General features: G+C 49.1%; 1 protein-coding gene across 3 annotated transcripts in view; it reads right to left on the bottom strand.

The window, feature by feature from the left end:
* Window positions 1–7,002: 7,002 nt before the first annotated feature.
* Window positions 7,003–13,546, bottom strand: part of FRMPD3 (FERM and PDZ domain containing 3) — a 59,471-nt gene continuing 52,927 nt past the window's right edge. For all 3 annotated transcript variants that reach the window (XM_064669593.1, XM_064669595.1, XM_064669594.1), the window contains one exon: window positions 7,003–13,156. In XM_064669593.1, the coding sequence (XP_064525663.1) occupies window positions 10,287–13,156 (2,870 nt within the window). In that variant the 3' untranslated portion in view covers window positions 7,003–10,286. The remainder of the gene's footprint in view (window positions 13,157–13,546) is intronic.

Below are 13,546 nucleotides of genomic sequence, written 5' to 3'. Positions count from 1 at the left end.
CGCGCCCGCTGCGTCCGTCCGCCAGCGCCCTGCGCGGCGCTGCGCGGAGCTGGCGTCACCCCGCGGGCCGCGCGTGAGGCGGTACCGGGTGACACCGGGTGACACCGAGTGGCACCGGCCCGCGGCGCCACCGCCGGGCCCCGGGAGCGGGCCGTGCTCGGGGGCAGCGAGCCCGGCGCTGCGGCGCCCCCGGCTGTGCCCTCCCAGGGGTGGTTTTATTCTGGATCAGTGTTAAAACCCGCGTGGGTGCTGTTGGAACAGGCTGTTTAAATTCTAAGTTTTTTTTTTTTTTTTTTACATTTATAATCGGGGTTTTGTATTCAATTTTATACCCAGTTATATATAACATATAATTTATACCATCATCATCATCATCATCATGGCTAGGCTTCACAAACGAAGATTTAGGAAGGCTCTGTCCACATTTATTACAGGCACACTGGTGGCTAATGAGGCCAATACGAGATAGACATATCCAATATAATTTATACACTTACATAATTAAGGTACTTATATATAACTAATATATACATACATATATAGGTGTATATATATATATATTAGCTATATATCTATCTTGTATGTCTAATTATATATATATTATACATACCAAACTACTGACTAATACCCAATTAGTCTTCTGTGAATAATCAGCCTGTACAGGGTTACATTATGCAGATTAGTTTATCTTTGGCAAAAAATAAACGTTGTGCTTAACGGCTTTTAACCTTTAAACCTGGATTTTTAACCTTTAAACCTGGATATCATAGAAGGTTCTGAGTTGGGAGGGAATCACAAGGAATGTGAAGTCCAACTCACAGCAGACCTCCCCCCGCCAAGAATCCCACCAATGTGATTTTTATTGTGGTTTATTCTCGTTCTACATTTCTGATCCAGTCTCCAGTCGTTAATAGACCAATATAGTCCTGTATGTTTTTTAAGACTTAATTGTCTCAACTTACCCTTTACTGTTTTTAAGGAAATAAAGTAATTTTAACTTGTATGTGTTATTATAAACCCCTGCAAAATAAAAGACCCCCGTGGTTCATCACAGGAAGTGCAGGAATTGATAATTGCTCACATTTCCAGTGTAATGATGACATTAAATGAGTGATTATTTGTTCCCTGTCTGTGCTTGTTTGTTTCCCCACACAATGAAGGAGGAAGATTGACATGTATATATAAATATACAAAAAAAATAAATATACAAGATAAGCCACAAACAGCTTCTTTAGAATTTTCATGCAGTTGGGTAATTCCTACTCGTGTTACCTGACTGTCTCAGAGATAATAAACCCCTGCAGTGAATTTAGCAGGGATAAGTTATTACTTGGAGTCCTTGAGAATTCAACCAGAAGAAATAGTCCAGAATTCTCAGAGGCTGGTCATGTTTTCATTATTTCATCTTGCAGCTATCCTGGCCCCAAATGCTGCTGCCACTATCTCCAAAGACCTGTAAATTAATAACTACAAAAACATACTTTGGGGAGGTTTTCTGTAACACTTTGTAGAGCTTCATTAAACTTGGAATTTGTCTGGACTAAAATGGATTTTAATTCCCAGGTTTGGCATTAATGGAGTTGGAAATCAATATATGGTAATTTCGATTTTTTTGGTGTAACTGTCAGCAGTTGTGAAATGCTGTGACAGGCAACAAGTCCAAGGAATGGGGAAGGAAGAATGCAGCCCTTTACTTCTAATTTGGTAAACACTGGTCATATTAACAAGCAAAAATCATCTTAACAAACAAAAACCATCCTAACAGTGAAGAAAAGTTCACTGTCGGGTGGCGACCTGGTGTTTTGAGTGATGGAATTTGCGGATAGCTCCCAAATTTCTAGCACCACATTCTTGCCCCAAATCCACATCACTGTAGCCAGGACTCCCAGACTTTGGTCTGGAGGGCACCTTGATTTTGAAATACTTGCTTCACTCTTGGTTTAAATTCCATTTCCCCTCCTCTGCTCTTGAATACAGAACGTCTCCTGTGCCCTGACATCCCAGTCCCCTCCCAGTTCAGTTGTGAACCAGGCACTGGGAACCCAAGCCTGAAGGCAGCAGAGGGTATATTAAAACATGCAAATGATGCCTCTCCTTGATGAGCTCTGCCTGATTTTCCCTGCACAGGACTTTGGAAGCAGCATGTCTATCAGGTTCCTCCTGGCACCACAGAGATGGGATTTGCAGGAGTGAAAAATCTGACCGAAAAAAAAAAAAGAAATTAGATCCTTAATCCTTGAAACCAGAAACTGGCAACCTGTTACCTGTGAAATCAAAGATTAATTGGGTTTTTTTGCCTGTTCTGAGCTGGAGGCCAGGTGTGTTTTCACACACACCTGCTCCCCTCAGTGTTTCAGCCTCCACGATGCCTTTGTAGGTCAGACAGCACTTTGTCCATGAGGACAAAAGTCCACCTCCCCTAACAATTCATCACTGTTGCTCACAAAGCTCTTGGAACAGGATAACTTCAGGGATTTGATTAAGGAGAAGCTCTTAATGCATCAAAGTCCTAGTTAAACAAAGCCAAAAAAACTTGTCAAGGAGGTTCCTCAGCCACAGCTTGTCTTTGAGCAGTTTGCTTTGACATTAAGTGAAGAAGGGACAAGGAGAACCAGCTTTGAAGAGTGAGATGTTTATCTGGTTCTTGGCCTTAATGGGATTAAAGTAGAGACTGTGTGGTTGAATCCACTGAAAACCAAACTCAGTCTGGCTTGTGAGTCAGGTTTTCTGCCAAAGGATGCTCAGGAAAATGATCACAGCCTAAAGTCTGGATGTGAAAGTGCATTGAAATGCCTCAGCTCTTGTTGTGGATACTCTTATTCAGAATTAAAGCATCTCATTCCAGTGGGCTTGCTTCATTCTGAAAGCAAAATATAATGAATTGAATTATTTACTTCCAATCTAAACGATTTTATTTAATTTTCCCGTGGTTTACAGTACAGGCAAGCAGAGTTGGCTTTGGTAGCAGAAAGGACAAGCTCATAGCCTGAGGTGCTGTGTTCCCTCCAGTTTTGTAAATCGTGAATTAAATTACCATCCAGCTAAGGAGAACCTGAAAAGCACAAAAATGGGGGGGGGGGGGAGAAAAATATTTACCTGATTCTGTGGAGATGCTCTTCATCAGAAACACCTTTGCGTGTCACCACCTGAGAATGTATTTTCCAGGAAGTTTTGAGCAGCACATTATACAGCATCAAATTTCATGGTGATGTCAATCAAGACAAGTAGCCCTTGTCCCTCTCTTGGCACTTTCCTGCATACAATAGCCACTCAATTACCACCAGCCACTAATCAAGGACACATTTTCATGCAAAAAAGCCTGTGGGTGAGGGTTTTTATTTCTCTCTTGCCTTGTGACTCCCCTGCCTCATAGCCGGTTCCATTAATGAATGGCACTTGAGGGCAATAACACGAGGCTCTGCTCTTTGCCTCCAGCAGAAGCTGGAAAAAAGTGAAGGTCAAAAAGTGAGGGAAGGTGGAAAGAAAAGTAGAGGCAGAGAAAAGGTGGGAGGATGAACAGGAAAGGAGAGGCTGAGAAAAAGTTAAGGCCAAAAAGGGTGGAAGGGGTGGAAACAGAGGCTCAGCACACCATATGTCAGGAAAAGGTGAAAACTCTGGTAAATAAATGGTATTGTCAAGTGTCCACTGGAAACAACACAGACTTAGGGATGAAAGGCTCTTTAAAGGATCCTGACTGGTCCCTGGTCCTAATCCTGTTCCTGATCTTTCTACTCAGCACTTTTACTGCACCTTTCTGAGGAGCCCAGGTAAAACTGAGGATGGACCACTGTTGCTCTAGGAAGAGGTTAATATTCATTAGATTCAAGAGTATTTCCAAGGTGCCTTTCAAAAGTGGGATTTAGTAGAGTTGTAAAATGTCCCGACAGTGTATAGACCTGGTGCATGTCCCCAGCCCTCTCATCTCTTTCCCCAGCCCTTGGCATGGGCAACAAACCTCAGAAAGGCAAAACTGGAATTACTGCCACAAAACCACAGCTTTTAAATAGCTTTAATAGTCCAGCTGCAGAACCTCCTCCCCCTCCCTGTTCACTCTGTATGTGGGGGACAAGTGACAGCAAGGGGCACCATCTCAGCTGGGCTGAGAGGTTGTGCAGCAGCTGCAGTGGGACTAGGCATCTGCTCATGCCCTGCCTGACAAAAAAACCTTCAGAAAAGTTTCATAACAAGTGTATGGACTGTTTTCATGTATACCAGATATGGTTGGGTGATGTAAACAGGCTGAGATACTTGTCCTCCCTGGCAGACTTCTCCCATGTCCAATTAAAGCCATGGTTGTCCTGGCCAGCTCCACTGTGACTGCCTATGTGAGGAATTTGTTAGGATATTTTACACAGAAATCCAGACACTGTGCTTTAAATGAGGATAAAATTTAGACATTACTCACTTCTATTTGACTGTCGGCTCCCTTGGTCATGATGAAAGCAGCAGTGGGTCCCAGCTATTCAGCTTGCTCTGCTGTTGTATCTGGGGCTCCTGCAAGTCCTGTGTAGTGTTGCCAAGACCTTGGAGAGGATGGAAATCCTGACAGGAGAATGTGTCTGCTACGCCATGGGGATTAGAGTTCAAAGTGCTTTAAACCATGGTGCCCAGTTGTTGTCTCCAGCTGACAATGACCAGCAAAGTCCACCGAGACACAAAACCTATCTTGGGACTCCTGCTTGAGGCCTGCTGATTTTCCAGCTTCTGCTTTTGATGCTTTAACCCCTGACAGCCAGGTGTTGTGGTTTAACCTCAGCTGGCAAATAAGTCATCATTACATATGGTGGAGCCTTGGGAAGACAAAATGCCATCACTCCAAACATCTCCCTCTTCCTCCTTCTCCCCCAGCTTTGTATGCTGAACATGAAACTATGTGTTCTTGGGTCAGCTGGGATCAGCTGTCCTGGCTGTGTCCCCCCCAGCTCCTTGTGCCCCCCAACCTCCTCACTGGTGGGGTGGGGTGAGGAGCAGAGAAGGCTCTGGCTCTGTGTAAGCCCTGCTCAGTGATAACTAAAACATACCTGTGTTATCAACACAAATCCAAACACAAACCCATACCAGCTACTGTGAAAAAAATTAACTCTACCCCAGCCAAAACTAGCACACCAGAAGGTCTTCTGCTTTTCTCCTGTGTTTTAGGGGGACCTGCAGTGGCCCAGTTTTTGTTCCTTTTCTGTTCATTGTCACTGGTAGAGCCTTGGCGAGGACTCCTTGAAAGTAGACATAATTTAGAGGAGGTTAAGGGAGGGAGCTGGCTATGGGGGTGCAGTGACATCAGATGGCCAGGAATACATCCTGTGGCTGAGCAGTGCTCCTGGGGGCTGTGAAGGTTCTGAAGGAAATCTGCATCATCTGTAAGGCTACAGGAGAAAACTCGGGGCCAAGGCAGTATGAGAAGGGTGGTGCTGCTGGTGCTGCTCTGAGAAGGTGTTAAAGGGCAGCAAACACAACCTGTCATGCTCAGGAAGATTGTTCTGGTGGGAGGGGATGCAGAAAAATTTATTTATCTTTCTGCACACACCCCTGCAAACAACACTGTCGTTTTCCTTGCTTTGACTTCCTGGGGCACAATGGCTTCAAAGTGAAGAGCTGGATGAGAACTAGCCAGTCTGCAGGTAGATAAACTAGATGGGAGGTAGATTTGGGAAAAAGAAATTACTTTTAATTCTCTGTGTTTTACCTGGACCATTTCCTTTAAGAACACTTACGAATGCTGAGGCTGCAGGGACTACACCTAAAAAACGAGTACAGCAACATCATCCTTCCTGGGTATGTACCAGTCCAGCTCCTCCATTCACAAAGGGACGTTTGGCTGATCCTGGAGCACCTACTGCCACAAACAATATCTCGGTACAAACAACAAGAGGGTGCTGTGAAGAAGCCATTCCTTTCTGACAGGGTGCTTATTGCCCACTAGATGGTACTAAGCACCGACTCCGAGATGGCCGGTTACACTGCCTGCTGTCAATAATATTTTCAGGCTCTGGGGGGTTGTTAGAAAACCTCTTGGTTTCGATCCATATCCAGCTTTATAAATAGGTGGGTTCTGTCCCTTTCGGTGTCATCGTCAGTTCAGCAGGGGAAATGGTGTGATGCAGATTAAAATAACAGGCCTGGAGGCACCGAGAGCGTGTGTGAGTCTCAAGTGCTGCCGCCTTTGCTTTAGACAACACATTCAACCCCCGTACAGAGAATGACCCAGTTCCTCTAAGGATTTTTTTTTTTTGTGTTGGATCCTTATTGCACTTGGATTTTATAGTTCCTGGGGGCTTTGGGGTGCATAGAGCACACACATCAATGCTTTCCTCCCTGATAAACACAGGGGGTTCATTGTGCCAGGTGAAATGTGTACACTGGAAATCATCTGTGGCTGGGAAATTGTTTGCCCGGCTCAGATTTCTTCCCAGCTCTGACATTCTGCTTTTGCTGGGCTTTCCCCTGCAGACACACCTGAGCAGTCCCACGGGGCAGCAGAGCCACCAGGCCACTGACAGGTCACACACTGTCACCTCTTCCCAGGCAGAAGAGCCAGGGAAAAGCTGGGACTTGGCTGAAAACATGGTTTGGAGCTGGTCAGTGGGTGCTCAGCTTGGCTCACCTGGAAGGGATCAGGAGTTTGTTAAAGCATCCTTTTCTCCCCTACTTAAGGGGCAGGAGGGTGTCCCACACTTTCCCCAGCAAAGCCACAGTGCCCAGTGCCAGCGCTGAAGGGGTGATTGCTGCTGCCTTCCTCTTCTGGAGGGAAATTAAACCAAAATTAATAACACAAAAGTGACCTTGGCAAGTCAAACCGTTCGTTTCAACCTGCATCCTTGATGGCATGGTAACTTAACTGCTGTGGAGCCCAGCAATGCTGGAATCTTTAAGCTGTGCCCTTCCAGTATGGAGATACATGCATTTCCATAGCAACAAAAACAGGTGGATTTGCTTACAAACAGTGTTTTGTACAGCTGAGAATAGCCACATTTCCACAAAATTCTTAAAAAAAGACACAAATGCTAGTTTGGATATTAAGATTAATATATTTAATCTTTCTTGTTTGTAAAACAAGACATAAATTTTGTGTATAGATATAATTTATATATTTTTTTTAATTTATATATAATATATACAGACAATAAAAAAATTTTCCTCTGTATTAGACTGAGAGATTTATGGAGGAATGATATAGGCATAACGGGGAGCTTGAAGAAACTCAGAGTTTCATAACAGGTTATTCCCAGGGAAAAGGAAAACATGTCTCCCTGTCAGCCTTCAGCACTGTAACAGGCCTGGCACACCACGGGCTGACGTCCCAACTGGCACTTCCACTGGATATTTGCTACATGGTTCTTGAAATCAGGAGGCTGTCCCACAGCAGGATCCTCTCTGCCTTGCTGACAGCCCAAGGCCAGGACAGCCCCGGGCCAGGGGAGGTTATTGCACTGGGCCGAGGGCGCGCGCGTTAAAAGCACATTGTGCATTCCCACAGCTCCTGCGGAAGAACGAGACGTTCCGAATGTGCATATTTGTAAAAAATGACAGAGGTGGGAAGCGACTGATCCTACGGAGATCCCTGATCGTTCCCCAAGCACTGGGGCAAGCGGGCTGGGTTTGATCAATGCCGTGACCTCCCTTTCCAGCCGGAGGGGGTGGGATGGGGAGACGCGGGACCCGCGCTCCCCGTGCACGCGGGGAGTGCAGTGGGTGGCAGGGTAAGGGCAATGCCATGTGTAACCTTGCATTTTTCTCCTTGCTCTGTTTTGGAGGTGACTGCAGCGAAACACCAATTAAGGCTGTCTGATTGATTATATCTAGTAGCTAGACTGGGAGGAGGAGGAGGGGAACCTTGGGGTGGGAAGGAACGCAATTAGGAATCATTTTACCATTCACCTGCAAGTGAAAAAAAAAAAAGAAAAAACCCCAAACCTAATCGAAAAAAACCAACTTCAAACAAATAACCATCACACAGTACTGAATAATGCTTCTTATGGCAGTCAGCCTGGTGAAGATAGCAAAAGAACCCCAACACCCTGGCAAGGAGGACAGCCCCTGTGGCTCCCAGACAAAGCTGATCTAGGGTTCCTCTCTAATGGTCACTGTGAAAGGAAATAGGAGAGGGTTTGGGCAGAGCCTTGGAGGCAAGAACCTGACCTCTAGAGAATGGTGTGAAAGAGGTTTCCTCTCAGCTGCTAGCCCAGCTTCTGGCTTGCGATGGTCAAAGATCAGTCTGGGTTCCTTGCAGGGTCTCATGGATACAGCCATCCAGAAGAGGAAGGGGAACACAGAATTGTTTAGGCTGGAAAAGATCTCTAAGATCATTGAGTCCAACCGTTCCCCCAGCACTGCCAAGCCCACCACTAAACCAAGGTACCCAAGGGCCACAACTACACATCTTTTAAATACCTCCACAGATGGTGATTCCACTACTTCCCTGGGCAGCCTGTCCCAAACCCTGACCACCCTTTCAGTGGAGAAATTTTTCCTAATATCCAATCTAAACCTCCCCTGGCACAACTTGAGGCCGTTTCCTCTTGTCCTGTCACTTGTTGCCTGGGAGCAGAGCCCGACCCCCACCTGACTACAACCAGGGAGTTGTAGAGAGTGAGAAGGTCCCCCTTGAGCCTCCTTTTCTCCAGGCTAAACACCCCCAGCTCCCTCAGCTGCTCCTCATCACACTTGTGCTCCAGTCCCTTCCCCAGCTCTGTTTCCTTCTCTGGACACACTCCAGCCCCTCAATGTCCTTCTTGTCATGAGGGGCCCAAAGCTGAACCCAGGATTCGAGGGGCCTCCCCAGTGCCCAGCACAGGGGACAGTCACTGCCCTGGTCCTGCTGCCACACTGTTGCTGGCACAGGCCAGGTGCCCTTGGCCTCCTTGCCCCCCTGGGCACACACTGGCTCATGTTCAGGTGCTGTGGACCAGCTCCCCCAGCTTCTTTCCCCACGGGCACTTTCCAGCCACTCTGCCCCAGCCTGGAGCTTCAGGGGGCTGTTGTGACCCAAGGGCAGGACCTGACTCTTGGCCTGGCTGAACCTCATCCAGCTGGCCTCAGCCCATGGATCCAGCCTGTCCAGACCCCTCTGCAGAGCCTTCCTGCCCTCCAGCAGATCAACACTCCTGCCCAACCTGGTGTCCTCTGCAAACTGACTGAGGGTGCCCTCAATCCCCTCGTCCAGATCATTGATAAAGGTGTTAAACAGGACTGGCCCCAACACTGAACCCTGGGACAGCACTAGTGATTGGTCCCAGCTGGATTTAACCCCATTCCCCACCACTCCCTGGGCCCGGCCATCCAGCCAGTTTCTCCAGGAGAATCCTGTGGGACACAGTGTCAAAGGCTTTACTAAAGTCTAGGTAAACAACACCCACAGCCTCTCCTTCACCCACTAACTGAGCTTCCCTGTCATAAAAGGAGACCAGGCTGGTCAAGCAGCACTTGCCTTTCACAAACCCATGCTGGCTGGGCCTGATCCCCTTGTTGTCCTGTACATGCCATGTGATGGCACTCAGGACTATCTGCTGCATGACCTTCTCAGCACTGAGGTCAGACTGACAGGCCTGTAGTTCCCTGGATCCTCCCTACTTGCAGGCATTAAGCCCATGCCTTTTGCACAGGCAGTACCTGTGCTCAGGACTAGAGCACTGGTGCCTAAGCTGTGACAGTAGAGCCTAGTAGGGTGATCTAGCTCTGTCCCAGGATCATGGCATCCTGCCTGTGCTAGGACTACTTCCCAAGCCCTAGCATAGCAGCAGGGACTTTCACCCCTGCTGTATCCCTGTAGATCCCTTCTGCTGCTAATGACGTCGTATTTGTGGGCCAGGAAGATCCTGGAGGCAGAAGAGCTGTTTACGTGGCAAGACACTGGTTTGGCTCCACACTGCCCAAGTGAAGCCAGAAGATTTCAGCTCAGCATCTGATAACTCACTGGCCCACCACAAACTGTGACAAAGGTCCTTGCACCAGTGAGGCCCGGAACCCCATGGAACCAAATTAGTGTGGAGATAGGGCAGCTGTGCCTCCCAAGCACCGTCACCGACAAGGCCAGCGCGGGAGAACAAGCAAAGAAGCTGCTTGAGCCCCCCAGCGAGCTGGTTTGAACAGCTTGTGACAGGGCATGAATTCACCCTTCAAAACCACCACCAACACCACCACCATCCATCCTGCAGAGATCAAAGAGTGTCTTGGCTACTGCAAACTCCGGTGGATGTGGGGCTGCAGACACGCATCCTCACCGGACCCGTGAGACTGGAGAACTGTCAGCACATGGCCTGGCACACGCTGGCTTGTTGGTCTTCACAGCTGGCTTACTTATTGATCAGCGTCTTTAGGGAGCGTGTCAGCGTGCTCATGACAGTGGCAACCGTGGCTGACTGGCGGGCGAGCTGCTCCACGGTCTGCTGGTGGCTCAGCATCCTGGCCGTGGACTCCTCCGCAGCCTTCAGGAGGAAGGTGTAGTTTCTCACCACTTCCTCCACCTTCGTCAGCAGCTCTTGGCGCTGGGACTCCGAGCGCACGACGTACACCAGCCTCACAAAGGTCTCGATGAGGCTGCTTAGCACCTGGAAGCTGCTCGTGATGGCAGAGAGCATGTGGGAAGGGCTCTTGTCCACGGCTGCGACGCGGCGGCAGGACGCCCGAAACTCCTTGAACTTGAGGGCGAGCTCTTGCTTGTACTCAGCCAGCTGGGAGATGTAGGGTTTGCAGTCCCGGACATCAGGGCTCAGCACACACTGCCTCAGGATAGTCAGGAGCTCATTGGTGTCCAGCTGCACTTGCAGAAACCCGTTGGGAAAGCTGTAGGCGTGGCCTCGAAGGGTGTTGATCTTTGCCAAGCTCCCCTCAAAACTGGAGGTCCTTAAATCTATTTCCTGGGTCTGACTGTCATTGGGACTGCTGCAGGCTGTTGCATCTAGGACCTGGAGAGTCCTGCTCATGACTGGGACCATCTGATTGTCCAGCTTCATTCCCGGGAGTATCTGCATGGGGATGGAATAGGACAGCTCATCCTTTTCACTCCCATCATCTGCAACATCACATTTCCTGTAGTAGAAGCAGTACCGGATGGAGCAGCACTTCTCGTCCTCCGTGTCTTCATCCCGCAGCTCAGCAGGACTTGGGTACATCTCCTCCTGGACAGAGAACACTCCTGAAGCCTTCTGGTTCTTTTTATCCTGTGCTATCTGGACATAGGAGGGGTCAGCCACTCCAGAGGCTTCCAGGATTTTGCTCTTCAGAACAGGACAGATGATGCTGGGCTCAGGCTCTTTCTGGAGGCCTTTCTGCTTGGTCGTATAGATGTTCTGGTAGATGTCAGAGGACAAGGATGTCCTATCAGTCTTATCTATTTCACTGACACTGTAGCGACGCAACAGCTTTCTGTAGTGTGGTGCTCCCATGCACTCCCCTGGGGAAGTGCACGTTGCCAGACAGGACACGCCATTCTCTGGATCTGACCGGTAGTCTCTGGACTCTAAACTTGTGGATCGTATCCGTTTGCCTTTGGAAGGGCTGCTCATGCTTGTCAGCCTAATGGCTTCTACTTGCTTCTGGTCATCTGCAGCTTTATCCCTCCCTCTCCTCTCCAGTTCTGGCATCACCAACTGATTCGGGGGTGGCCTCATTCCCCTGCAAATCCTCTTGCAGTCACAGCTGCGCCTCTGCTCCCTGGACATCCCCGGGACTTTTTGCACAGGACTGCTCCTTAGCTGGCAGCTGCAGCGCCCAGGGGCAGGTGGGTGCAGATACTCCTGTGGTGGGAGGTCACCTTTGCTCTTTGGCTTGAGCAGCTCTTCAAGGAATTCCAGCTCGTACTGCTTCACCTTCTGCAGCTGGGCCTGCCGCTCGTCCGTCTCCTTCTTCAGCCGGGTCGGAAACGTTGCAGAGAACAGCTTCCTGAACCTGAAGGGAGCTTTTGGGGCTTTGGGTTTAGCTGGGACATCAGCATCTTGTTGGGTCATCTCCAGTACTTTTTCTACTTTTTTAGAAGGCACAGTGCTAATCTGCAGGCTCTCAGATCTGGGCATCAGCTGGATTGGCCCTTTGGCTTCCTCACTGGTGCTCCTGAAAATGCCACCAGGTGATGGAGAGTGCACTTTGCTGCTCTCAGCTTTTAAGATTTTGGCTGAACTTTCCTGTTGCACTTTCTGTCCTGGGTTTGAAGGAGCTGTGTGTTTCTGCAAGACGAGGCTCGCAGCTTCCCCACCTGCCTTCTGCCCTGTCTCTATGCCTGCAGCTTTTCCTGGAATATCTTTACTCACTTTTTGCTGGTAGCTTTTAGAGGCAAAAGTCTTACTGGACATCATTTCCTCACCTGCTGAAGCGAGGTGGAAAGCTTCAGCCTGACTGCCGTGAGCTTCTTTAGGGCTTGGAGAGACTTCACAGTGCTGCTGCTGAGAGAGTTGCTGCTGCTGCTGCTGCTGACAGTTGCATAATGTCTCTGCACTTTGTGGACCTCCTTTAAGTGTCAAAGGCTTGCTGCTGGCTAATGCACAGCTGCTGGTACCATTCACATTCTGGTCCTCTTTTAAGGCTGATACCACTTGGGGAGCTGAGGCTTTTGCATTTGCCACTTGCTGCAGAGCAGCTGAAATGATGGCTGGAGTTACACAGCTTTTTTGATCCAGGAGGAGCTTGGAGCTTGGCTGCACCTCTTTGGGCACCTTCTCTTGTAGATCCTGTGACTGCTCCCTGCTCAGGGCTGCTGTGGGATGCAGAGATACCTCAAAGGCAGCTTTTGTGTGGCCTGCACCTTTGCTTTCAGTGCTTGGCACTGGAGCGCCCTTGTTCTGCTCACTGAGCTGGGGGGTCAGCCCTGGCTGGACAGCTGAGGTGTAGCTCTGCTCAGCATGCTGCTGCTCCTGTTTGCTGTTGCAGCTGGTAAGGCCAGGACTTTGGGGAGAGGAAGCTGGCTTCACTGAAGGGTTTGGCTCCTGGCGGCTCAGGGGGTAGGGTGAGGTGAGAACAGCCTGGGCAGCACAGCTCTGGATTCGGAAAGGCAAGTCCTTCCTGGCCAGGAGGTTTTCTTTGTTGATGTGTTGCGTGAGGAAGTAGGCTGCGTTCTGATGCTGCTTCATAGCAGAGACCATCTCCGAGACATCGGTGAGCTCTGAGGAGTTCGTCTCATGGCCAGAGTCCAAGGAGGACTCAGGAGTGATGGCAGCCAGGACAATAAGACCTGAGGAGGGACACAAAGAAAACCCCACAACAAACCTCACACCACCCCTCTCCAGTCCCCCCCTGGAGAGGGGAACTCCAGGCAGCAGGAGGGTCTCAGGAATGCAGGACACATCATCCCATCGGAGAAACTTTCGTGACTTTTCACTAATAAGAGTTAATGCTTTTAAGTGAGGTCGCTTTTCAGCACTGAGCTGTCTTGCTAGATAAATTCAGCAAGAGCTCCTGGCCCAGGAAAAGGTCCTGGGAAGTTTTCTAGTGTTAGTGGAAACACTGGCCCACCCTACAGGGGCTTCTCTGGTACCAGAAGGAAAATCGGGCAACAGCTACTCTGCCATAGTGAGTAGGGCAACCAGGGCAGGGAGAGGGACAAAGGACTGTGATGCCAGCA

Source organism: Pseudopipra pipra, chromosome 13, assembly GCF_036250125.1.
Source record: "Pseudopipra pipra isolate bDixPip1 chromosome 13, bDixPip1.hap1, whole genome shotgun sequence".
NCBI lineage: Eukaryota > Metazoa > Chordata > Aves > Passeriformes > Pipridae > Pseudopipra > Pseudopipra pipra.
This window is presented reverse-complemented; position numbering and strand designations above follow the sequence as displayed.